The sequence below is a fragment of the Salvelinus namaycush genome, chromosome 27, assembly GCF_016432855.1.
Source record: "Salvelinus namaycush isolate Seneca chromosome 27, SaNama_1.0, whole genome shotgun sequence".
Taxonomy (NCBI): Eukaryota; Metazoa; Chordata; class Actinopteri; order Salmoniformes; family Salmonidae; genus Salvelinus; species Salvelinus namaycush.
The window spans coordinates 31,209,401-31,237,084 of NC_052333.1; the positions used below are offsets into that span (position 1 = coordinate 31,209,401).

At 42.6% G+C, this 27,684-nt stretch overlaps 1 protein-coding gene and 1 pseudogene across 1 annotated transcript; both read left to right on the plus strand.

The window, feature by feature from the left end:
* Nucleotides 1-5,824: 5,824 nt before the first annotated feature.
* LOC120022768 (guanine nucleotide-binding protein G(I)/G(S)/G(T) subunit beta-3-like) lies at nt 5,825-9,056 on the plus strand. Its single transcript, XM_038966762.1, has 7 exons — nt 5,825-5,881; nt 6,281-6,426; nt 6,833-6,896; nt 7,199-7,355; nt 7,593-7,861; nt 8,222-8,438; nt 8,950-9,056. The coding sequence occupies exons 1-7, from the start codon at nt 5,825-5,827 to the stop codon at nt 9,054-9,056; spliced, it is 1,017 nt and encodes a 338-aa protein (XP_038822690.1).
* A 5,374-nt stretch (nt 9,057-14,430) lies between these two features.
* LOC120022548 lies at nt 14,431-27,236 on the plus strand (annotated as a pseudogene).
* Nucleotides 27,237-27,684: the final 448 nt, after the last annotated feature.

Sequence of the window (27,684 nt, forward strand, 5' to 3'; positions counted from 1 at the left end):
GCCCAGATAAATGTGAAATTGCCTCAGTAGCAGTAGGTGAAATGGCAGTATTGGCATGGGGAGAGATACTGGGTTAGAGTCAATCTGCAAACTAACACTTTCCCTCGTTCTTCCGTCCTGAGGCCTACTTAACACTGTGGCTGGCATCATACTAGTAATATAACATGGCATAAGCTCTCAATAGACATGATAGCTTCAGACAGACAGCTTCAGAGAGACGGAGAGAGAGAGACGTGAAACGGAGAAATAGGCACACATCCCTTTCATACACAGACCACAATCCCACATATTTACCATGCGTGCATTTTTATACCAGCTTGTTGGTATATCTGATAGGGATAGGGGGTAAATAACATTGGAAAATAAAAGCCACCTCAAGATTCCTGCATTTTCACAGACCCCGTAACCAAAATGCAGGTATGGGGTCTGTGTGAATGGTTCTCTGCTTTATTAAAGGTAAATCCATTAACACTTCCATTGATTAACACCTCGCCAATTTGAACTGCAAACAGACCCCATGGTTTTACAACATCCCCATCCCTCCCATTGTGCCAGTTACCCACTGATATGTATAAAAGGGGTGTCATTGCGAATAGGTGTTTGTAAGGGTCTGTTTGAAAGGGGGTGACATAAACACTGCTGTATATTTTTTTACAGCTAACATACCACGTCTTCGGTCTGAATTGGGTTATAGAGAGGAGGGAGAGAGGTGGGAGTGTGCAGAGAGAGAAGCGGGAGAGAGAGAGAGAGTTTTTTTTTTATGTTGTGTCTTCTCACTTTTCTTTATTGTTTATTTCACTTGCTTTGGCAATGTCAACACATGTTTCCCATGAGAGAGAGAGAGAGAGAGAGAGAAAGTCATACACACTGATGCAAATGATACAGTTCTAGTTTCTATTCCTTTTCCACCCGAGAGAGAGAGAGAGTAATACTAGGTGTCCTACTGGGGCCTGATAAATGCACAGCCTTGCACTAACACTGAGGGAAAAGGGATGAGACGATGGCCAGGTTTAACATAGTAGCTTCATCCTTGCACTGCTTTGAAGGGGCTTTGCAGACCTTTTCAGTGCCAACTGCAGAATAAAATCGACACAGAACAGATTCTAAAATGGATTCTAAAAACTTGGATCAAATGCCAAATACTTCACTTTTCAAATACTTGACCTGCGTTTGATTGATTTTGAGTGGTACAACGGAACCAATACAATAGGTTTCCATCGTAAGTGCAAACTCCAAGCTAAATAAAGCACAGTTACACATTTGCACAGGTCTGTAAGGTGTCAGAACTCGTTCCCAAATATTCAGACAACATACTCTATGGTAAAGATGATGACTTTCATAATTGGCTGTTGGAGGGGCCAGGGTGGAAGCGTTTCAGGCCTGTTGAAACTTTTATCAATGCTGAACAATAAAGATAAAGAAATGATTGTGTATTTTATGCAGAGGATATTCAAAGATGTCAAATTTGGCCATCAGTGCCACTTCCCCCCCCCCCCACGAAAATAGTTGCAGCTTTACGTATTTATTGATAACTCGTGGTCCACAGCACCCTGGTGGTAGCCAGGTAGCAGTGCATCATCTGTCAAATCAATGGATTACAGATCAAGGTCCTTTGACTGGTGACGGTGTGAATCCAACCCGAGTGTCCAACAGTCACCTCAACCCTTAACTATTTCTGGCCCAACAAGACATGCCACGGTGCAGGGTGATTGGTAGATCGCACTGATATGAAACCAGTGGAAATAGGCCAGATAAGTGGTAGTGTTGGTTATACGGTGCAACCGAATGCATGACTTCCTGATTGCATATCTAAGTCTTTTTTGTGCATGCTTTCCATTGAAGAGGATTCAGCTACTTTTCACTATCTCTGCACATTGTAACTAGGATCTTAATTCCTGATCGTTTAGGTTTTCACTTGTACTGTTTTGCTAGGAGTTCAAGGTGCATTGTCTCGTTAATACCAGAGGTTGCATAGCATAGAATATATGTGTTTTCACAAGATTTCTCCTCACATGGGGTCTAATACGACCTATAAAGTAATCATTGCATGGGTGCCATCTAGAATATCAGTATTGGGCCATATTGTGTGCATCTATTTTCAAGGTTGGTTTGTTGGCATTCCTTGCAGTGAATAATGGCATTTCAAGCAACAAATCTTGTGTTACTTCATCGAGCGGTAATTGCGGCAACTTATCAAGGCACCGTTGACCTCTTGAACTCTTGAGGGTGAATCTGTACATCTGAATCCATATATCTGAATCTATATACTGCTGTAATATTACAGGTATTACTGCAGCAGCACCCCCCCCCCAAACTTCGTTCCCATCCATCCCATTCTTAAACCCCGCCCCGATCTTGTGGGATCTGTGAAATCTCTCCCTCAGAGCCACAAGTCAGTTTACTTCCCATGGCCGAGAAAAGACTATCAACTCTCACTGTAACATTCTCCCTTTATCTACCAGAACTGCAAAGGCTTGTCATTTATTCACAAATTCATTCTGTAGCTGCACTGGCATCTTCACACCCAAATCTCTATTTTAACCCACAATCGATTCCTCGATTTCTTGATCCATTTTCATCTTGTCTTTTCTGTATCACTTGTGACGCACGTTCTGGTTGGACAACTCCAATTCCTTAACGAGATTTCAGATGCCCCGGATATCCAATTGGATCCTGATTAACTGGGCTCAGCTCATTAGTTCTGACAAATGAATTCAACCCCCTTCATCCTCAACCCCTGCCAATCTCTCAGAAACCAGACAAAATTCAACCGCCCCATCAATACAGTCAGACAATAATACTATGATGTCTGGTCATTTCTGACTGCTGCATCAGATTTTCCAGAAATGAAGGCTGCCATTGATAGACTGGATAAGAACCCAAACACCACTCGTTAGTGATGTGTACAGTAGGCCTACCATGCAATTGGCTCAAAGTTGGTGATATAAATGGTGATATAAATCATGAGCCAGTCCAGGTCAGCAAAATCAAATACGCTCTCCTTGCAGACCTTAATATAATACTGTTGAATGATGAGTGATTGAATGTGGAAGACATCAAATGTGTTCCTCTACCAGCTTTATGTAGTAGCCATTGATGTGGACGTAATAAATGATGCGTTCTCACTATCAATGCCTCTCTCACATTTACACCTCCACCTGTCCCCTCTCTCCCTTCGTTCCTCCTCTCTTTACCTGCTCTTGACTTTTGACCTCATAACCTGATTTTCCTCCTCCAATCGGTTTACCTGCCTCCTCTTGTCATGCTCCCTGCTCTCTGCTCTCTCTCTTTCCCTCTCTCTATTTCTATCTTCGGGCTTATCCCTTCATCCCTGATCTCCTTCATCCCTCCAATCCTCATCTGTTCCTCACAGGAGGAAGGGAGAGAGAGTTTTCACAGGATTGCCTGCAACCAGTCTGTGGGTGAAAGCGTAAGAGGAACGAGAGAGAGATACGGATAGCAGGGCTGACTTGAGTGTTGTGGAACATAAAAAGCTGCTCCAAAGGGCTACTGAGGCGGAAAAGCCCAAAAAGAAAAAGGATCACATTTTGTGTGGAAAAGGTGAGTGATTTTTGGCCACTTTGGTTGCAAATTCTTCTGGGCATTTACATGGAACTATGTGGAACTACATAGACTCCTCTGATGATTACCAACATGGATCCACATAATTCTGGAAACTATCCCATTACCTATCTCAGCATTCTCATCCATGAAAAGATTTCACAGTTAAAAGAATGGAACTTCATCTGATTTGCAGTACGGGCCAATGGATTGAATATGAGCCGAAAGAAACTGCTCAAGGGTCGGTCAATGACAGCCGTAGTAATTGGAGTTCTCAGTGGTGCTCATTTCCATCGGAAAATGGACTCCAATGGCATGCCTGCAACAAGTGTGCTGTAGTCCGTGGAAAACATACTGACTGATGTCTGTGCAAGTGGGAGAAAGAGAGAGGCAGAGAGAAGTAGGTAGTTACAGTGACATCGAGTGCTTTTCTTCACAGAATCAGTCTCCTTTATTAGGTACCAGCAGCATGCAAAAGCATTAGCAGCATTATCATGAAGGTTGCAAATCCTCCCACATTGATTCCAGTAAAAAAAAAAAATCACGCCTGAAAGCAGCAAACTGCAGAACTTTCTTCCTCGGTTGTTTTTCGCTTGACAAAAGGATTTTTGCAGGTGGCAATGTCTTACAGATATTGATTCTATGCATTGAAGTCTTCTTTAATTCTGCAGCCGTGCTAATAGAATTGTGCACTTCTAGAGTACGTTTATCTAGACAAAGAGGAATAGAGGCCTTTCTGTGCATTTGTGCAAGTATAATATTCAAAGGAAATGACCAAACAGGAAACTGAAGAAAACTCGAATGTATACCTGATAGGCCCCTATCTTTGCCTATTCTTGCCCCCTCTATCCTCTCTGTCTCTCTTCCCCCCTCCCTCACTCCCCCTGTCTGATCCAGAGGTGAAGAGCAGTCTGTAATCGGATGACAGGAGATTTGACTGGAAAAGTCTCCCTTAAGTTCTGGGGCTTGAAAGCTCTTTTCCCACAGACATCATTTCAACATCTAGTTTTGATTTACATTTGATTGAGTTGTGAACTAACGTGAATTCAACATGAAATCAAAATACTTTTTAGCTTATCATTGGATTTAGGTTGAAAGTTGGGTGAAAAAAACGACACAAATTCCAGAAATTCCTTTACGTTGAGGACTTTTTGCAAATCGAACCAGTTTTGCACATTGATTCAACTTCATCACATTGTTTTTTGGACGACGTGGAAACAACGTTGATTTAACCAGTTTGAGCCCAGCGGGTTGTGCCCACCCCTCGTCTCCCTGGCTCTCGTCATAGGTCAAACTACTGAACGCCTATGCTTTGTCAACACGTGAGCAATTGTTTCTGTGAAAGTAATACGTTTTTTTAATACCATATTTGCAAGGATGTGTGCTGTAGTTAGTTGGACACATTTTTAAAAAACAATTTAGAAAGTGGTGTGTGTTGGCAATAGGCCTCCAATTACGAAAACGTCAGCATCCAATTAAGAGTATTAGGGCCATAGACAGCTAAGCACTAATTACTTCTTGATCATTAAATATTCTCTCTTAAAAGGAATTGAAAGTCAGAGTGAGAGCTGACAGAAGAAGGTTCATGGCAAATTGTCTCTTAAACTTGTTTTAATTGTCACAAAACATTTCAATAATTTACGTCATGAATAGGAAAATAAAAGTAATAAAGTAAAGTTGTAACGTTGTAAAGTTGTGGTAAAACAGTCATTCTAAAAATAAAAAAAATGACAAGTACTCTCGAAACACAGGCAACACTTCTGTAATGACCTATAAAAACCAAAATGGCTGTCTGTGTCACAGAAAAGATGGCCAGTAATTTGCCCTAATCTTCAGATAGGTGAAGTTAGAGCTTGGATATATCACTATTAGACAGCGGATGTGGGATTATACCTCGTACCATACTCAAGAAGGCCAAGCTAGGCTCTGGCACCAGACTAGATGACGAAAGCACCTGAGCGATTTAGTTTCGGGGGTCAGAGGCCATGAGGGTTACAGGAACAAACAGTTACGTTCTCCTCAACAGGTACCACTCTATATATCTACTGTACATATCTGAGAACATGAATTCTTAGTTCTATTTAAGGTCTTCCTTATATTATTGAGTTCTACATTATATTAATTGTACAATGACGACAGCATTTTTGCCAAGCCCTGATTTGCATAAATATGTTTGTAATCATATAATCCTTTTCTCTTTCTCCCTATCTTCTAGTCTGCTAGTTTCTTTCTCCGGCGGTAACAGCCCCTAACAACCGTTGCCATGGGTGAAATGGACACGTTGAAAAAGGAGGCCGATGGCCTGAAGACCCAGATTGAAGTGAGTCTTCCTGTCACAGCATGCATTGATGTTGGGGTCACCATGACAATAGTCCCCACAAGACATACTCATCAAGCACATTTCTGTGACGATATTCAATATCACCTCCAGTCTAAAAAAGGGCTCATCATCAGATAAATAACTAGGAAGCCCAGTACCAATAATGCACAATAATTGATGTACATATAGCTATATATATACATTTAGTTTCCTCCACATACCAAAAGTGGTACTGAGCTGAAGTTATACTAAGACATTTTAAGCAGTGTCTGGTTCCTGAAAAATTGAAATACACCAGAAGTATGGAGAACATTCGATTTGTGCTTATTTTTCTACAACTATTTTACTCTTCACTAATCTTATTCCTCTCCTATGTGTATCTCCCCCTCACACCACTAGACTGCCCGCAAGGCGGTCAATGACACCACCATGGCTGCTGTAGCATCTGGTGTGGCGGCTGCACCTCGTATCCAGCTGAAGAACAGAAAGACATTGAAGGGCCACTTGGCCAAAATCTACGGCTTGCACTGGTCTGCTGATAACAGGTGAGAAGGACTTCTTGTCCAGATAGCTGGGAATGGGGATGGCCTCAGGGACAGTTTAGCTCACCATAGACACCCCGCCATTACCACGAGCCACTGTGATATAGGGACTTATGAACAACGTAGAGAAGGTCTACTTTGCGCAAGATAGAGAAGGTCGATAAGAGGGGTTGTCTGATGCACCGCTCAAACCAAATGGACTCGGACATCGAAAAGTCCCATTGTTTAATGTGTCCACGCTAACATGCAAGTGTTATGGGGTTCGATGAAAAGGCTTTTCGAAGGCCTTCATTGTTTCAAATGTTGCATTAAACCAGATTCATACTGGATCTCATGCCTAAACCCGGGTTCAAACAGAATTTGATAGACTGACTGACCACTTGTTTAACTCTCTTTCTCTCTCCAACAGGCACATGGTCAGTGCCTCACAAGATGGCAAGCTTCTTATTTGGGACACCTACACTGGCAACAAGGTAAGGGCTGATCACTGATCAGTCATCATTTTCACAGTTCTAACTGTTTTCATAATAATGCATAGGACTTACATCGAGAGCTTTCCACTTGGTTTACAGTGTATGGAGTAGATCCCTCCTTCAACCACCGATGTGTAGAAGGACTATCGACTTTTGTTTCAGAATGTCTTGACTTTGACTACACACTCTACGAATGTATTTATATGGTAAAAGTCAGCTAGCTTGGTATATTATGTCTTCTAACCTTTAAACAAAGTGAACTAGAAAGTGAGTGGTTAAGTGTTCTTCTCCCTGCCCTCCAGGTATATGCCGTCCCCCTCAAGTCTTCCTGGGTGATGAGTTGCTCCATGGCCCCTTCTGGCAATCTGGTGGCCAGCGGAGGTCTGGATAACATGTGCACCATCGTCAACATCAAGGCTGCCAGCCCAAAGACCATAAGGGAGCTGGACGCACATGAAGGTAGCTACCCTGCTTTACCCGTGTTATGGTTTACTCCGTGACCAACTGGGTTACGGTCAACTCCATGACCAACTGGGTTACGGTCAACTCGTTACCAACTGGGTTATGGTCAACTCTGTGAGCAACTACAATTCAGAGTATTCATTAAAACGGTGTTCATAAATTGGATGTCCTCAAAATATGTAGGAAATAAGTAGAACAAACAATAAAATCTCTGTCCGTCTCCTTCCATCTCAGGCTACCTTTCCCATAGCCGCTTCCTGAACGACAGCGAGATCCTCACTGCATCCGGTGACACCACTTGTTGCCTGTGGGATCTGGAGACTGGCAAGCAGAAGGTGGTCTACAAGAGCCATGTGGGTGACTGTATGTGCCTGGCCATGTCACCAGACCAGAACACTTTCATCTCAGGGGCCTGTGACTCCAGCGCCAAGCTGTGGGACATAAGAGATGGTGGCTGCAAGCAGACCTTCATCGGCCACACGAGTGACATTAACGCCATTGCGGTGAGCACATAAATCCTGGTCAGAATGACACTTCTTTTTCTATATATTTTAGTGAACTTAACCCAACAACTAGCGACCTCATCAAGGTGTTGGGTTGCAGTTACAAGATCCTGGGTTCAAGCTCCGGTTGAGACTACCCCCCCCCCCCCGACTACAATATAAGCAAGACATGAGCAGTGCGATCCAAAATCAAAACATAGTTTAGCATCACAACACCAGCTCTTTCCATGGAGTCTGTACTCTGCAACTCAGTCAACTCACCAGGCAACTAACCAACTAACCTTCAAGCTCAGTAAATGTCAAAACAAAAACAAAACATGCTGAAATAGCCCTCTCCTCTTCTTTTTTCCCCTACCCCAGTTCTTCCCTAGTGGCACTGCAATTATCACGGGATCCGATGACTGTACCCTCAAGATGTACGACCTCCGTGCCGACCAGGAGGTCAATGGCTACCAGGACGCTGCATTGAATGCTGGCGTCACGTCAGTCTCCCTCTCCAGCTCTGGACGCCTCGTCTTCGCCGGCTACGACAACTTCAACTGCAACATCTGGGATTCCCTGAAGGCCGAGAAAGTCGGTGAGTAAAAGTGGGAGAGAAAAGAGCGGGAGAGAGGAGGGGATAGGTGAAAAAAAAGAGAGTAGAGGCAGAGAGAACCGAAGGGAGAACAGTCAATGTAAAGAGAGGGAGGCAGACCAAGAGATTGATGGCATAAGTGGGTGGTTGAAACAGAGGCAATGAAAGGGAGAGAATGGATTGTTAAAAAAAAGTCTGGATGAGATGTTTGTGGAGGCAGTCAATTAAAGAAATACGGGTGGAAAAGGAATAGAAACTAGAACTGCATAATTTGCATCAGTGTGTATGACTTCCTCTCTCTCTCTCTCTCTCTCTCTCTCTCTCTCTCTCTCTCTCTCTCTCACACTCTCTGTCTCTCTCTCTCTCTCTCTCTCTCTCTCTCTCTCTCTCTCTGTCTCTGTCTCTGTCTCTCTCTCTCTCTCTCTCTCTCTCTCTCTCTCTCTCTCTCTCTCTCTCTCTCTCTCTCTCTCTCTCTCTCTCTCTCTCTCTCTCTCTCTCTCTCTCTCTCTCTCAGGTGTTCTATCTGGCCATGACAACAGAGTGAGCTGCATTGGGGTACCAGACGATGGCTTGGGTATCTGCACAGGATCCTGGGATAGCTTCCTGAAGATCTGGAACTGAGCTGGTGCTCCAGAGGCGACATTAGGAGAGGGAGAGTGGGGATGGATGGAACTAGAGGCGGAGAGGAGAAGGGGGGAATCACAAGCCTGAGAAATAAGGATGCTCATTTTGGGATTGGGGAGATACCAGGAGGAGGATGTTTGTAACTGCTAGATCTTCCCTTCTCTTGCTCCCTCTTTCTCGGCTATGTATGCAAATGTGGGAGGTGGTGAATGGGACTTCATAGAACATGCTGCATAAATGGCATCGACAACAGCACAAGATGCAGTCCCGCTACATGTACACGAGAGTTTTGAAGTTATGGTTGACACGATCAATATCTAGACAATGACAAACACCAAAAAATAGGATATTTGAAGTCATTATTTGAAATAACAAATGAAGTTAAAAAAATATGCTCTACTTGTGTCTAAGGTGAGAGTGACAATTACACGTATAGATTTTTGACAATAAAAACGTGTGAGACAAATGCAGAAATATAATACACATCAGTAACGATTTAGTATTACGGATACATTTTTATTGTTTTGAGATCTTTGATTAATAAAGCCCGAGGATATTAGCTGAAAGTTTAGGTATTTTATTAGAGTGCATAGTTGATGTACAGTGCTGTTTGGTCATACATATCCGATGTATGTGTCCCACAGGTATATGACTATCGCCATTTTGGACCTATGATGACACATGCTAACCAGCAGCACCCTCTGACTTTGCCCCAAAATGGCTGCAATCACCTATCACCAGGCAAATCCATGATGTAAAAACAAAATCCAACGTCTGTATTATACTTCAGGGAAAAGGGAAGTATAATAGGTGTTGAGGTGTTACATATCAGATACCAATACATTCCCTCCCAACTGCATTTTGTAGCACATTTACACATCTGCAGTATCTCTGTAAAAAGTGGAATGCTTGTTGAAAAACCTTTCTAATAAACATTGACTTCTGCATTAACGCCATGTCTGTGTATTTGCGCTTTGACGGTCAACCATTTAGAAAAAAAGTTTGTCTCAAAGTTTGTCATCTGCAAACCTCTTGCTGGAGGACTTATTGTAACAAACATGCCCGGGGCATTAATCGAGTCCCATCACTGTCCTCCAAGAGTTGCTGAATTTTCTCTTCACTAAAGTCTGGTTGTTGCAAGGTATATGTAGAGCAGGGTTTCCATTAGGAAAATGTGGCACCGGCCATTTGACACATGTGCATTTGGTGCGTAACGTGATTAGTGTGTCCACCCATGGTGCTCAGAATGACAGAAATCACATTTAGATTATGATAATTACTCTTAACAGAACAGCCAAGTCGAGGATGCAATGACGTGTGTCCTTACTGTGCACTTTGAAGATGTTAGAATCAGTGGAGGCGCCTCAGAGGAGGAAGGGGAGGACCATCCTACTCATTCAATTTCATAAAAATGTTAAAACATTTAAAAGGTTATCCTTTTTAGATAAAACTATACTATATATATTCACGTCAACAAATAATTGATAAAAACACATTGTTTTGCAATGATGGTCTACAGTAGCCTCAACAGCACTCTGTAGGGTAGCACCATGGTGTAGCCGGAGGACAGCTAGTTTCCGTCCTCCTCTGGGTACATTGACTTCACTACAAAATCTGGGAGGTTCATGGTTCCCACCCCCTTCCATAGACTTACACAGTAATTATGACAACTTCAACATCCTCCAACCTATCAGAGCTCTTGCAGCATGAACTGACGTATTGTTCACCCAATCAAAGGATCAGATAATGAATCTAGTACTGAAAGCATAAGCTACAGCTAGTTAGCACTGCAGTGCATGAAATGTGGTGAGTAGTTGACTTACATTTACATTTACATTTTACATTTAAGTCATTTAGCAGACGCTCTTATCCAGAGCGACTTACAAATTGGTGCATTCACCTTATGATATCCAGTGGAACAACCACTTTACAATAGTGCATCTAAATCTTTTAAGGGGGGGGGGGGGGGTAGAAGGATTACTTTATCCTATCCTAGGTATTCCTTAAAGAGGTGGGGTTTCAGGTGTCTCCGGAAGGTCGTGATTGACTCCGCTGACCTGGCGTCGTGAGGGAGTTTGTTCCACCATTGGGGTGCCAGAGCAGCGAACAGTTTTGACTGGGCTGAGCGGGAACTGTACTTCCTCAGAGGTAGGGAGGCGAGCAGGCCAGAGGTGGATGAACACAGTGCCCTTGTTTGGGTGTAGGGCCTGATCAGAGCCTGAAGGTACGGAGGTGCCGTTCCCCTCACAGCTCCGTAGGCAAGCACCATGGTCTTGTAGCGGATGCGAGCTTCAACTGGAAGCCAGTGGAGAGAGCGGAGGAGCGGGGTGACGTGAGAGAACTTGGGAAGGTTGAACACCAGACGGGCTGCGGCGTTCTGGATGAGTTGTAGGGGTTTAATGGCACAGGCAGGGAGCCCAGCCAACAGCGAGTTGCAGTAATCCAGACGGGAGATGACAAGTGCCTGGATTAGGACCTGCGCCGCTTCCTGTGTGAGGCAGGGTCGTACTCTGCGAATGTTGTAGAGCATGAACCTACAGGAACGGGCCACCGCCTTGATGTTAGTTGAGAACGACAGGGTGTTGTCCAGGATCACGCCAAGGTTCTTAGCGCTCTGGGAGGAGGACACAATGGAGTTGTCAACCGTGATGGCGAGATCATGGAACGGGCAGTCCTTCCCCGGGAGGAAGAGCAGCTCCGTCTTGCCGAGGTTCAGCTTGAGTTGGTGATCCGTCATCCACACTGATATGTCTGCCAGACATGCAGAGATGCGATTCGCCACCTGGTTATCAGAAGGGGGAAAGGAGAAGATTAATTGTGTGTCGTCTGCATAGCAATGATGGGAGAGACCATGTGAGGATATGACAGAGCCAAGTGACTTGGTGTATAGCGAGAATAGGAGAGGGCCTAGAACAGAGCCCTGGGGGACACCAGTGGTGAGAGCACGTGGTGCGGAGACAGATTCTCGCCACGCCACCTGGTAGGAGCGACCTGTCAGGTAGGACGCAATCCAAGCGTGGGCCGCGCCGGAGATGCCCAACTCGGAGAGGGTGGAGAGGAGGATCTGATGGTTCACAGTATCAAAGACTTAAAGAGAGAGTTCTATTAGCTATGTTAACTATGACTTTACTTTAGCTAATATGGTGACAACGACGTAGGCTGTGTGTAACGGTTATGATATGGTTTGGCTTGGAAAGTTTTAGAGCTGATGCGTTGTGCATTGAAGTCCAGAAGCGAAGGGAAAAGGTGAGAGGAGGAGAGCGCAAAGATGCGAGAACGAATACAACGTGGCTGCTATGAAAGTGAACGGTGTTTATGCGTGATCAGGGATGTATTCATTCTGCCTATTCTGTTGAAAAACATTTCTAAAATGGAAGCAAACGGAATGAAACGGGGATAAACATACCTGCATTTATACAATAGAAACTCTCATTTGCTACTGTTGATTACGCCCTAGATCAGCTAGATGCAGGCAAGAGTGTGCAAGGAGGTATTGAATGTGTCACCGTCTGTCCATGTGTCACTGTCACCTCCAATTTTTCTCTCGACCTGTGTGCATGTCACGCCCTTACCTTAGCGATCCTTTTTATTTCTCTATTTGGTTAGGTCGGGGTGTGATTTGGGTGGGCATTATAGTTTTTCTATTTCTTTGTTGGCCGGGTATGGTTCCCAATCAGAGGCAGCTGTCTATTGTTGTCTCTGATTGGGGATCATACTTAGACATACTTTTTTCTGTAGGGTCATTGAGGTTGGACGGGGGGGGGACGGGGGGGGTCCGAAGGGATTTGGGGGATGGGGAAGGGTCTATTAGAAGTTAGTAGGGCTCTTTTTTATTTTCTCAGAAGTACTGAGTTGGGTAGGAGGATTTAGAAATGTTGTAAACTGTGATTGACCACACACTCCAGCACATTAGGTGGCGGCATGCACCTTTAACGTTTGTTTGCAGAGCCACATTATATCATAGAAGAAGAAGAAGAAGCGGAAGAAGAAGAAGACTGGGGTAGGGGTGCTCATGTTGCTGGGGTTCCGAAGTGTCCGGTGCGAGAGATGAAGGTTGAAGTGGCCAGAGTCAGAGTAGTGCAGAGGATGTTGAATGCTGAGGCAGTGAAGAAAGCAGAAGAGGATCTTTTATTATTATTTGTTATTTCACCTTTATTTAACCAGGTAGGTCAGTTGAGAACAAGTTCTCATTTACAACTGCGACCTGGCCAAGATAAAGCAAAGCAGTGCGACACAAACAACACAGAGTTACACTTGGGATAAACAAACGTACAGTCAATAACACAATAGAAAATCTATATACAGTGTGTGCAAATGTAGTAAGATTGGGGAGGTAAGGCAATAAATAGGCCATAGTGGCAAAATAATTACAATTTAGCAATTAACGACTGGAGTGATAGATGTGCAGAAGATGAATGTGCAAGTTGAGATACTGGTGTGCAAAGGAGCAAAAAATAAATAACAATATGGGGATGAGATAGTTGGGTGGGCTTATTACAGATGGGTGTACAGGTGCAATGATCGGTAAGCTGCTCTGACAGCTGATGCTTAAAGTTAGTGAGGGAGATATAAGACTCCAACTTCAGTGATTTTTTTCAATTCGTTCCAGTCATTGGCAGCAGAGAACTGGAAGGAAAGGCGGCCAAACAAGGAGTTGGCTTTGGGGATGACTAGTGAAATATACCTGCTGGAGCGCGCGCTACGGGTGGGTGCTGCTATGGTGACCAGTGAGCTGAGATAAGGCGGGGCTTTACCTAGCAAAGACTTATAGATGATGGGTCAAGGGTGGATCAAGGGTGAGGGATCCTATTGAGTAGTAGATTTGTGCCAGCACAGAGGGATAGGGCAACGAGTGAGTTATGCTTCAATAAGGTTGGCTTCTTAGCGTGCATAGCAATGCTTATCAACTCTACTGAAGAAAATGGAATGTAAATCACAGAGAAAAGATGTTGTGGTGGCAGCTGCAGAGAAGTATTTGGGTATATGAGATTTGACATCAGAAAATGTACAGGGTGTGTTGAGGGGTGGTTTCCCATCCTCCCAGGCCGTTGGCATGGTGCAGAAGCAGATAGAGTACAAGTAATGGAATGAGTGGTGGGTTTTAGTGTGGGTGGTAGCTGCAGAGAAGTAGGCTACCTGTTTACATGTAAGTATTTTACTGCAGAAGAGGTGATTTGTATTTTTATGAAATAGTGTTATTTAGGTGTAGGGTTAGTTGTTGGTGCAAGTTTTTCCTTTTAGGAACAGGAATAATTCAATTAAGTTGACTGGCTTCACACTTTAGTACCGTAGGTGGCGGTGTATGCACCTTTAAGTTGGATGCGATCCGCCAACCAATCACAAAGAAGAAGAAAAAGACAGCTTCTGTTTGCTCGCTGTTTATATCAAAAGCATCACCTCCTAGGCCGGTGTTGTCGTTTTTCTGGTATTATCTACCGCCCAGCCATCATGTCGTCCAGAACATTTTTCGTAGGAGGAAACTGGAAGATGAACGGTGACAAGAAGAGCCTGGGCGACCTCATAACGACCCTGAACACCGCAAGCCTCCACGATGAAACCGGTATACAATTTTTTTGGTCTCAAAGTATCTTGTCTAAAATTAACCCTAATAGGTTGTTTACAGTTCATACTGACTGATACTAATATCCAATACTTGCATGTAAAGAGTAAATATGAAATGTTTTTTTTAACACTAAGCGTCAAACGACACCATGACATTGTAGTTTCGTGACGTGTATCTTTTGACCGCTCCATCCATGCAGGGTTGTTGGCCTAGCCTAACGCGAGTTGTGCTCATTGGGCTGAGCATAGTTTCTCATATCTGAGTTCATCGACACCTGGGCTTTGCATTCCCAATACGCCTGCTTGTCTGCAATGCCTTTTGACTTGAGAGTGACTGGCTAAACACTGGTCCTGAGTCAATTTTACCACAGTCCTAATCATCTGTCACTTGCAAAGAAACCTTATGCTTGGCCAGTGTTTATGGGATAGGCCAGGGTTCCCCAACTGGTGGGCCGAAATTGGCCCGCGGGTGGTTTTTCATGGCCCCCCATGTTTTCAGTTTTTTTTAATGTCATTGTTGGACATAAAGACTGTAAAAACTAGAGGTCGACCAATTATGATTTTAACGCCGATACCGATTATTGGACGACCAAAAAAATGCTCATACCGATTAATCGACCAAATATTTTTTTATTTGATATATATTTTTTATATATATTTGTAATAATGACAATTACAACAATACTGAATGAACAAGGAACACTTTTATTTGAACTTAATCAAATGCATAAATAAAATCTATTTAGTCTCAAATAAATAATGAAACATGTTCAATTTGGTTTAAATAATGCAAAAACACAGTGTTGGAGAAGAAAGTAAAAGAGCAATATGTGCCATGTAAAAAAAGCTAACGTTTAAGTTCCTTGCTCAGAACATGAGAACATATGAAAGCTGGTGGTTTAATATTCCCAGTGTAACAGGGTTATATTGGTGATTCCCCTTGCCACTTTATTGTTAAGCCAATGGGTTTTTGGTTTTAGTTTTGTCTTGCCTTCACCTACTCAACATGGCATCTTATTGGCTGGTTTGCGTAGCTTGCTTACGAGGGAGGATGTTTCAGTTAAAATCGTCTCAGTGAACAAGCACCAAACCAGCGGTAAGTTGTTGGTTGCAAAGCACTGTACGTCAAAAGTGATTTTTATACTCCCAAGTGATGATTTAAATGTACAATTTATATACATTTGTTTGTAAATGTTATTCGAACATCACACATAAGATGCAGTGTTTTTTGGAGAATATTGGTTGTGCATTTTGTAGATGTCTTTTGCATTGGATATATTTACCATATCATATGGGGACAGAAACATATACCTTTTACCTTAAGTAGACATAATTGTAAATTATTAAATCCTTCCAATATAAATAAAAAATAACAATTTAGTTACGAATTTAACTTTAAATTAGTTGACTCTTCACATGGGATGATTTCATTGAACATCAAAAGAAAGGGAATATTGAATGATCCCCAATTATCCATCGCATCTCCCAAAAAACGTTTTCAACATCTGTAAAATGATAGTCTACAAACTAAAGCTTTGGTTGTCTTCCTCTCAGGCTTCCATGTCTTCTCCCTGGACCTCCTCAATGTCCTCCTCTTGAACATCAGACTCTGAGGCCTCATCTTCACTTTCTTTTTCACCAATTTTTCAACCCTTGTATTGGTCAGCCTGTTGCGTGCTTTGGTGTGTGTGTGTTAGAGGTCGGCCGATTATGATTTTTCAACGCCAATACTGATTATTGGAGGACCAAAAAAAGCCGATACCGATTAATCAGCTCTTTTTTTATTTTATTTTTTAATATATTTTTTAAATTAATTAATTTGTTTTATTTTTATTTTTTTGTTGTAATAATGACAATTACAAAAATACTGAATGAACACTTTTCTTTTACCTTAATATAATAAATCAATAAAATCAATTTAGCCTCAAATAAATAATGAAACATGTTCAATTTGGTTTAAATAATGCAAAAACAAAGTGTTGGAGAAGAAAGTAAAAGTGCAATATGTGCCATGTAAAAAAGCTAACGTTTAAGTTCCTTGCTCAGAACATGAGAACATATGAAAGCTGGTGGTTCCTTTTAACATGAGTTTTCAATATTCCCAGGTAAGAAGTTTTAGGTTGTAGTTATTATAGGAATTATAGGACTACTTCTCTCTCTACCATTTGTATTTCATATACCTTTGACTTTTGGATGTTCTTATAGGCACTTTAGTATTGCCAGTGTAACAGTATAGCTTCCGTCCTTCTCCTCGCCCCTACCTGGGCTCGAACCAGGAACACATCGACAACAGCCACCCTCGAAGCATCGTTACCCATCGCTCCACAAAAGCCGCGGCCCTTGCTGAGCAAGGGGAACAACTACTCCAAGTCTCAGAGCGAGTGACGTCACCGATTGAAACCCTATTAGCGCGCACCCCGCTAACTAGCTAGCCATTTCACATCGGTTACACCAGCCAAATCTCGGGAGTTGATAGGCTTGAAGTCATAAACAGCTCAATGCTTGAAGCATTGCGAAGAGCTGATGGCAAACGCACGAAAGTGCTGTTTGAATGAATGCTTACGAGCCTGCTGCTGCCTACCATCGCTCAGTCAGACTGCTCTATCAAATATCAAATCATAGACTTAATTATAACATAATAACACACAGAAATACGAGCCTTTGGTCATTGATATGGTCGAATCCGGAAACTCATTTCGAAAACAAAACGTTTATTCTTTCAGTGAAATACGGAACCGTTCCGTATTTTATCTAACGGGTGGCATCCCTAAGTCTAAATATTGCTGTTACATTGTACAACCTTCAATGTTATGTCATAAGTATGTACTATTCTGGCAAATTAATTACGGTATTTTTTAGGAATATATGGACTTCACACAGTTCGCAACGAGCCAGGCGGCCCAAACTCCTGCCAATAACCTGACTGCTTGCACGGAACGCAAGAGAAGTGACACAATTTCCCTAATTATAAGAAATCCATGTTAGCAGGCAATATTAACTAAATATGCAGGTTTAAAAATATATACTTGTGTATTGATTTTAAAGAAAGGCATTGATGTTTATGATTAGGTTTGGTGCAACGACAGTGCTAAATCATCACCCGTTTGGCGAAGTAGGCTGTGATTCGATGAGAAATTAACAGGCACCGCATCGATTATATGCAACGCAGGACACGCTAGATAAACTAGTAATATCAACCATGTGTAGTTAACTAGTGATTATGTTAAGATTGATTGTTTTTATAAGTTTAATGCTAGCTAGCAACTTACCTTGGCTTCTTGCTGCGCTCGCGTAACAGGTAGTCAGCCTGCCACGCAGTCTCCTCGTGGAGTGCAATGTAAGGCAGGTGGTTAGAGCGTCAGACTAGTAACCGAAAGATTGCAAAAACAAATCCCCAAGCTGACGTGGTAAAAATCTGTCGTTCTGCCCCTGAACAAGGCAGTTAACGCACCGTTCCTAGGCCTTCATTGAAAATAAGAATGTGTTCTTAATGAACTGACTTGCCTAGTTAAATAAAGGTGTAAAAAAAAAACGTCCAAATCGGTGTCCAAAAATACCGATTTCCGATTGTTATGAAAACTTGATATCGACCCTAATTAATCGGCCATTCCGATTAATCAGTCGACCTCTAGTGTGTGTGTGTTCCCAAACAAGGACCAGTTGCGCTCTGAGGCAGCTGATGTTGGTGGGATTTGGAGGATGATGGAGGCAACAGGGGAAAGAGCCTCAGATCCACAAAGTACTTTCCACCAGGTGGCTGATGAGATATGTTGGCACGACTGCTATATTGCATCGCCATCCCAAAGCCCTTGCTTGGAAGTGTACTTCGCCAGACTGCCAAGAACTTTGCCCTCTTCCAGGCCAAGGTGGCGAGACACGGCAGTGATGACACCATAGGCCTTGTTGATCCCTGTGCCAGACAGGATGCTCTTGCCAGCATTCTTGGGGTCCAACATGTATGCTGCGGTGTGTATGGGCTTCAGGCAGAAGTCTTCATGCTTTTTGATGCATTTCAGAACTGCAGTTTCCTCTGCTTAGAGCAACAGTGAAGTGAGCAGGGCAGTACGGATTTCTTCTCTTACATCTGCAAGCAGAGTTTGAACAGCAGACAGGATGGCATTGTCTCCCTCAATCTGTGCAATGGCTACTGCTATAGGTTTCAGGCTGCTTACCACTCTCTCTCAAAATACATCATCCAGGAGGGTCCTCTTGATGGGGCTGTCCATATCAGCAGACTGTGTGTGATAAGGCCATCTCTTGGAGAGACTCCTTCCCCTCCAGGAGACTGTCAAACATGACAACACCACCCCAACGGGTGTTGCTGGGCAGCTTCAATGTGGTGCTCTTATTCTTCTCACTTTGCTTGGTGAGGTAGACTGCTGCTATAACTTGATGACCCTCCCCATCCTTAACCATTTCCTTGGCTTTCTTGTCGAGTGTATCCATTGTTTTCAGTGCCATGATGTCCTTGAGGAGCAGATTCGGTGCATGAGCAGCACAGCCAATGGGTGTGATGTGAGGGTAGGACTCCTCCACTTTAGACCAAGCAGCCTTGATGTTCGCAGCATTGTCTGTCACCAGTGCAAATACCTTCTGTGGTCCAAAGTCATTGACTGCCTTCAGCTCATCTGCAATGTAGAAACCAGTGTGTCTGTTGTCCCTTGTGTCTGTGCTCTTGTATAATACTGGTTGAGGGGTGGAGATGATGTAGTTAATTATTCCTTGCCCACGAACATTCGACCACCCATCAGAGATGGTTGCAATACAGTCTGCTTTCTCAATGATTTGCTTGACCTTCACTTGAACTCTGAACTCTGCATCCAGCAAATGAGTAGATAAAGCATGTCTGGTTGGAGGGGTGCATGCTGGGCGAAGAACATTAAGAAATCTCTTCCAATACACATTGCCTGAGAGCATCAGAGGTGAACCAGTTGCATACACAGCTTGAGCAAGACATTCATCAGCATTTCTCTGACTACATTCCTCCATTGAGGCAAAAAAACTTCTGATTTCAGGAGGACCGTGAGCTGTTGCTATCGATAAGGTGTCTGATTCATCATTTTCAACTCGAATAGAAGTAGAGGGACTTTTGTCAGAGGTTGCTTGTTGTGAGCGTTGAGGGAACTTTATGCACTTGGCTAGATGATTCTGCATCTTTGTTGCATTCTTCACATATGATTTGGCACAGTATTTGCAAATGTACACAACGTTTTCTAATACATTCGCTGCAGTGAAATGTCTCCACACATCAGATAGTGCCCGTGGCATTTTCCTGTAAACATTAGGGAAAAAGTTAAAAAATTGTGTGTGTGTGTACAGATAAATAGTTAAGCAGTTAAATTAAACAACTCCTTGTTTAAGATAAATGTTTTAAAATGAAACATGTATGGTAACAGGTGAATTAACACTCCTCGGTTAGCAAAAACCCACATGGTAGCGAAAACTAACTAGCAGAAATTGTTAACAAGTTAGAAGTTATTTAAACACACTTTGCTGTAGGCTACTATTTAACAAGAAATCATGACATAAGATATATTCACCCCACCCAGTATTGTAATCAAAACTTTCCAGAAAGCATGTTGTCCTTGGCTCAGACAGTGTAGTAGTGTGGGCTCAATAGCATCTCATTAGTGTGCAAGATCTTGAGAATCAGCTGTATATTTGATGGAAGAATGCACTGTGCATGCAGAGGGTTGCAATTCCATTTAATTGGGGATAGTTTAACCAAAATATACCACAAGACCTAGAATTGAGTGTATTCCACAAAAAAGGTTCACTGTTATAAGAGAACATTTTTATGAATTTAAGCAAAATACCCGAGCTTAACTTCCCATGGAAAAATTCCAGAAATATACCGGAAAGTTTCCGACCCTTTGCAACCCTAGATGTGACAAATACAATTTGATTTGATTTGTTCTGCTGTTCTCGTAACTCCTCCTACTGTCTCCATCTCTTGTCTCCTTACCCCCCCCTTTGTCTCCCTCTCTCTTATACGCTCACACAGAGGTGGTGTGTGGCGCTCCCACCGTCTACCTCGACTTTGCCCGCTCGAACCTGGATGCTAGGATCGGTGTTGCCGCACAGAACTGCTACAAAGTCGCCAAGGGGGCTTTCACTGGCGAGATCAGGTAAGACTCCACTCTTGCATATGACGACACGTCTTCCACCTTGAGACAGAATCTGTGATTGAAAACTTGTTGAAGATGGCCTCTTTATTGGGCGATTTTTATTTTTGGGTTCTCAGATTGTTCTGGTAATTCTCACATAGGAACTTCATTGGGAGGAAGGATGTTGAACATGTATTTTTACATTTGTACATTTGTAAAAAAAAAAATATATATATATATATATATAATAATTATATAATAATTTCTCATGATGGAATTGGCCTATTTAGACCTATCCATGCGTCCTGTAAGATCCTATGATCAGTGAACCGTACATGTTACAGACAACATCTTGGATTTATTATACTCTTTATAGTGTTAGACATATGGAGTATGTCTAGATTCTGAAATACACATTTTCACATGAATATTTTTAATGTTGGATAAATTAATCTCAAAATGTTTTAAAACATTTTGGTTATAACATTCTCTTCAAACACGTCCTATTTCCACAGTGGGCTCTCTGGTACTTTTTAATGATATGAAACACTTTATACATAGAAATTGACATTATAGGTCATTAACCACGAGCGCCGACTGTCGGCTAAACAGCCGATTACTCATTTTCACCCTGCTACTTTTTCTACCAGAGATGTGTTTCCATCAAACAGACTTGTTGTGGATAAAAGGCTGTGCGTGAACACGAAGTGCACATAAACATTTTGCCGTTAAATTCCCATGTACCGAATGAAAAATACCAGTTAAATGGGTTTCCATGGCATTTTCAACTATACTGATGGTTTCGTCACGACAGATGTTGTGTTATGTAGCGAATGTGCCCACTCTGGTCTTGATATGTGCTCTCTAGCCAACAGCTGGCAGATACAGTGAGGGTAGGCTACATACATGATGAGATGATTATGGATATGAGCAAGATCATTTTTATTTGTCAAATGTCAGCCAAGCATGGATCATCATGTCACCAGAATAAGACCCTCGATATTTATTGGAAAGGAGGATCGTGCTCATCACCGTTCACTTTCACCACCCTGTGAAGTTGATCACAATTGATTTAATCTGTAGCCTAATAAACGTTGTTCTTTCCTGATTTGTAGTGGGAGGACCCTCTTGACTCTAAGTTTACTTCGATATGATGGTTATTACATCAATATTTGCGCATAAAGGCATTTCCACCTCCATTTCTCGCAGAAACAAGACGATCCCACCATGTCTGTTGGCATTTATAAAATTGTACCGACATTTCATGTTTCCATCTGCCCGGTCGTGACTTTTTTCATGCGTCAGGTAATTAATCCGCATGCACACTGAGTGAAGTTGGTTGAATTTACCCAAAAGTCTACTAAAGTGACTTTGTCCTTGTTGCTTGGCTATTTACATTATTTTGTTCATACACTAGGTTGTTATTCATAATTTGAAGAACAGACATTGTGGCTATTCATATTTTGCAGTAAAACTGTAAATAAGACATTCATGTCAAGAGAAAGGTGCAGTATGTAGGAATTGATCTGCCATTTCCTGGCTGCTAGCATCCTAATAGTTTGCCTAATTTCAGTTTGGGACAAAATCAAGCTGTCATTATGCAGAGAATCATTGTACCATCTAAACTGCTGTGAAATATATTTTCCATAACCCAAAATATTGTATTTTCAGTTTGAAGCTGGTGTGCAGAACCGCAAGTTAAAGACGCAAAAGCGAAAACTTACGAACGGGAAGCATGTAAATGCAGCACTTAGAACACCTCTACCGCTTCTTAGACTTGCTTTCAATGTGAATGGCAGATCTATAACTCACGTTTCTATGTGAATTTGGTCTGTTTGCCAAAAAAGTGACATATTGCAGCTTTAAATGTTTAATGTGCTTTTACTTAGAAAATAGTCCTGATCATATAGACAAGATCCAAAATAACTACAAATACACTGAATTCCTACATTTCCTGTTTTTTAAATGGTAAAGTCATGTCTTCTACACACAATGCCACAACTCTTTCCAATCAGAATGGTACATTTGTTCACTACTTTTTACATTTGGCTGCTACGCCTGGTGCTAGTGGAAACTCGTTTCACAGCCCTCCTTTAGGATTGCACATTCAGCAAGTCACCCGCAGAGGGAGTTCCCTTTTTGAATCCATTTTCCCATTCACTGTGTTGGTGGTGCTCATAACATTGATCATACCTTCAGGCTTAGCAGAGAGCCCGCACTGGAAATGTGATGTACCTGTAGAGTGTATTGTTCCAAACAATGCCTTAAAATGAACACAATCAAAACGGGTAGTTGAATCAATTAATGTGAAAATTGAATTTCAGAATCAAAAATGGCCACTTTCATCATGATAAAAAAAAATACAAATGGTTTGATACAAATGTAAAACGCATTTCAAACATCCTTCCTCCAAATGAAGTTTCTGTGAGAATTGCCAGAACAATCTGAGATACCAAAAATGTATTTTGCCCTATTTTCAATTAAATATACTATTCTACTATTAGTGGATGTATTGAGTCTCCCTCTCTCGCTTCCTCAGCCCTGCGATGATAAAGGACTGTGGAGTGGGTGATTCTGGGCCACTCGGAGAGGCGTCATGTGTTCGGGGAGAGCGACGAGCTGATTGGTCAGAAGGTGGCCCACGCCCTGGAGAGTGACCTGGGGGTGATCGCCTGCATCGGAGAGAAGCTGGAGGAGAGGGAGGCTGGAACCACAGAGGACGTGGTGTACGCCCAGACCCAGGCCATCGCAGGTAACAGCTGGGCTCCAACCCTGGGTCTGATGTGCGTCACAGGGCTGTTAGTCCTGTGACTTAACACCGTAATTTTTCTTGTGATACAACACACCAGCACATGATGTACGGTATATACCCATTGTTTTCTCCACTGAATATTTCAGTGGGATTTTTATTTTATTTTTATGTCCATGGAAGCTCAATTGTATCCCTTCTACCCACTCTAGATTCAGTTAGCCCGCTCTGTATAGCACTGTTGCACACCTTCCAAAAATGTTTCCAAAACCTTCCAATTTCGGTTTAAGTGGAAAATCTTAGTCTCAAAGGCCCTGGATGTTGCCTCGGGTGAATTTTGTGACCGTTATTCAGGAGGCAGTCAAAGGGGTTGGCAGTAGTTCACTAAACGGTGGTGTTGCATGATGGGAACCCTTGCCTGAGACCAAAAAATCCATTCCATTCAATTGGTTTACCTACCACATATTGTTTTATACATTTTAAGGTGATTAGGCCAAACATACCTTGTCATTATCTACATACAGTGCCATCCATTATCTTGATAATAAGCTGTTGTGTTGTAGACAACGTGAAGGACTGGAGCAAAGTTGTGCTGGCTTACGAGCCTGTGTGGGCCATCGGTACCGGTAAGACAGCCTCACCCGAGCAGGTACGACTCATCACCGTTTCATAACAATATTGACTTATTTACATACAACATGCATACTTTACTGTTATTTAAGTTACAAGCCGCTCTGTGGGAAATGTATGTTGGTTTTACCCTCCCCACTCAGACCACTTCCAGACAGTCTGTGAAAAATGATTGCTTGAGAAATTGCTCTTTGCTATGAAGCAGTTTTAAAAAAATATATATTTTTTTTTATTCAAAACAATCACAGTAAAGTACTTAATTGTTAATCAGGAATGATTTGATATTGAGATGGCTGCATTGGAACTTTTTAATCTTTATTTATCCAGGCTAGTCTCAGAGAATCTATTTTTCAAGAGATCTGGTCCAAGAGAGATCTGGTTCAAGTGTGCATGTACCTATTTGCTATACAGGGCTTTCAGAAAGTAGTCAGACCCCTTTACTTTTTCCATATTTTGTTACGTTACAGCCTTAGTCTAAAATTAATGTAAAGATTTTTTTCCCCTCAATCTACACACAATACCCCATAATGACAAAGCGAAAACAGGTTTTTAGAAATGTTTGCACGTTTATTTTTTATTTTTTACAAGACTCATCACATTTACATAAGTATTCAGACACTTCACTCAGTACTTTGTTGAAGGACCTTTGGCAGCGGTTACAGCCTCGGGTCTTCTTGGGTATGACGCTACAAGCTTGGCACACCTGTATTTGGGGAGTGTCTTGTCTGCAGATCCTCTCTAGCTCTGTCAGGTTGGATGGGGGAGTGTCGCTGCACAGCTATTTTCACGTCTCTCCAGAGATGATCGATCGGGTTTAAGTCCGTGCTCTGGCTGGGCCACTCAAGGACATTCAGAGACTTGTCCCAAAGCTACTCATGCGTTGTCTTGGCTGTGTGTTTAGGGTCATTGTTCTGTTGGAAGGTGAACCTTCACCCCAGTCTGAGCTCTGGAGCAGGTTCTCTCTGTACTTTGCTCTGTTCATCTTTCCCTCAATCCTGACTAGTCTCCCAGTCCCTGCCGCTGAAAAATATCCCCACCGCATGATGCTGCCATCACCATGCTTCACCGTAGGGATGGTGCCAGGTTTCCTCCAGACGTGACGCTTGGCATTCAAGACAGAGTTGAATCTTGATTTCATCAGACCAGAGAATCTTGTTTCTCATGCTCTGAGAGTCCTTTAGATGCCTTTTGGCAAACTCTGTGGGCTGTCATGTGCCTTTTACTGAGGAGTGGCCTCCGTCTGGCCACTCTACCATAAAGGCCTCATTTGGTGGTGTGCTGCAGAGATGGTTGTCCTTCTGGAAGGTTCTCAAGTCCACAGAGGAACTCTGGAGCTCTTGAGTGACAAAAGTCGTGACCAGGGCCCTTCTCCCCCGCTTGCTCAGTTTTGCCGTGCGGCAAGCTCTGGGAAGAGTCTTGGTGGTTCCAAACTTGTTCCATTTAAGAATGTTGACGGCCACTGTGTTCTTGGGGACCTTCAATACTGCATCCATTTTTTTGGTACCCTTCCCCAGATCTGTGCCTCGACACAGCTCTACAGAAAATTCCTTTGTCTTCATGTCTTGGTTTTTGCTTTGATGTGGACTGTCAACTGTGGGACCTTATAGAGACAGGTGTGCCTTTCCAAATCATGTCCAATCAATTGAATTTACCACAGGTGGACTCCAATCAAGTTGTAGAAACATCTCAAGGATGATCAATGGAACCAGGATGCACCTGAGCCTGATTTCAAGTCTCATAGCAAAGGGTCTGAATACTTATATAAATAGGGTATTTGTTTTTTATGTTGAATAAATGTGCAAAGATTTCTAAACCATTTTTTTTTTGCTTTTGCTTTGTCATTATAAGGTATTGTGTGTAGACTGATGAGGAAAAACATTTATTTAATACATTTTAGAAATAAGGATGTAACGTAACAAAATGTGGAAAAAGTCAAGGGGTCTGAATACTTTCCAAAAACACTGTAAATTCCAGCGTGTGTGTGTGTGTGTGAACTTCTCGTCTCGCCCCAGGCCCAGGAGGTGCATGAGAAACTGAGGGAGTGGATCAGGGCCAACGTCTCTGAGGCCGTGGCCGACTCCGTCCGCATCATCTACGGAGGTCAGTAGGGGACATCCTGAACCCAGCGCTGGGAAGCCTATCTTATCAGAGGGTCTTTTCCATTCTCTACAAGGCTGCTGATAGCTAAGAGACAATCCCCAGAGACACTGTTCCTAATGGAAATGTTAACAAGTATGTATTGGGCTGAATAGAGTTGGGGCCAATTAACACTGACAAACAAATGGAATTTAGAGCATGTATAACATTACTTTGGTAGGTATGTATATTGGTATCTTGAGAAAATGAGTGTTCCTAAACCTTTGATATACAAGAATTTCATCAAAGTTGTATAATATATGTACACACACACACATGCTTGTGAGGTTATTTTGTTTAACCAAAGTCCCTCCCCTCTCCTCCAGGCTCAGTTACAGGGGCCAACTGCAAAGAGCTGGGCTCCCAAAACGACGTGGACGGCTTCCTGGTGGGCGGAGCCTCCCTCAAGCCAGAGTTTGTTGACATCATCAACGCGCGTTCCTAGAGCGCACAAGAGCAACCCAACCTGCTGCTAGTAATGTCCTGTGACTGTCCCTCTTCCCAGAGTCTCTGCGTGACAATGTCTTACCTGTGTTTTTGTGTCTGTCAACAGGGGACTATTTGACTCGCTTTGTACTACACTGTAGTTTAGGGGCCCGCCACAGTAAAAGTCCCATATTAAGAATTCCAGATTTCTCCATTGGTTGATGCAGATGGTATTCTATGTGTTGAGGATGGGACTTTTTATTATGGAACGGCCCTTTGGATGCAAGTTCCTAACAACTGCTATATCAGTATACATTCTAAAATATATTTTTCGGATATATTAATAAGCACTGCACTTGATGTTCCACACTGGATATGTGTTCACTCACAACTGTAGAGGGACCAGGACTTAGTGTATTGCTAGTGACTGTACAAGTTGCATTAGTCACTAGAAGCACAGTCATGCACGCGCTTGGTTTAGTCCTGCCCTTTCTCTCCTATTGGTTGAAGCACATGTCAGTAACATTTTCCAGCAAAAGACTGTCAAGACCAGCCTTGTGGGTTTAAGACGACTTGAATAAATGGTTTGGTGTGTGCAGTGAACTTGCCTGTGTTCTCCCTCCTTTGAGTCTGTCCTCTCTTTCTGTGGCTTTTTATTGTCATGTCGTCGACCTTGAGGCATTGCATCATTTATTAGAGCCAACTGAAGTCTCTCCAGTTACTCCATGACTCTAGTAGAAATGACTCCTTCCATCCACCAAAAGCACACTGGATAATACTTTCTTATAAACAAAATGATTGAAAAGGTGGAACAATCACTCACTATTAAGATGTATTTATGTTATTTAAACAATTAAAAGCTTGATGTTTCAGCCATCAATGTCCTTCATCAGAACCTTTTACAATGATTGCATTTTGTCTGCACCTCTACTCACCTGGTTGAGCACCCTCCACTTCTTTCCATTCTAAACAATCAGGATTTTAGTGTTTCCCCTATATTCATTTAGCAGCAGTG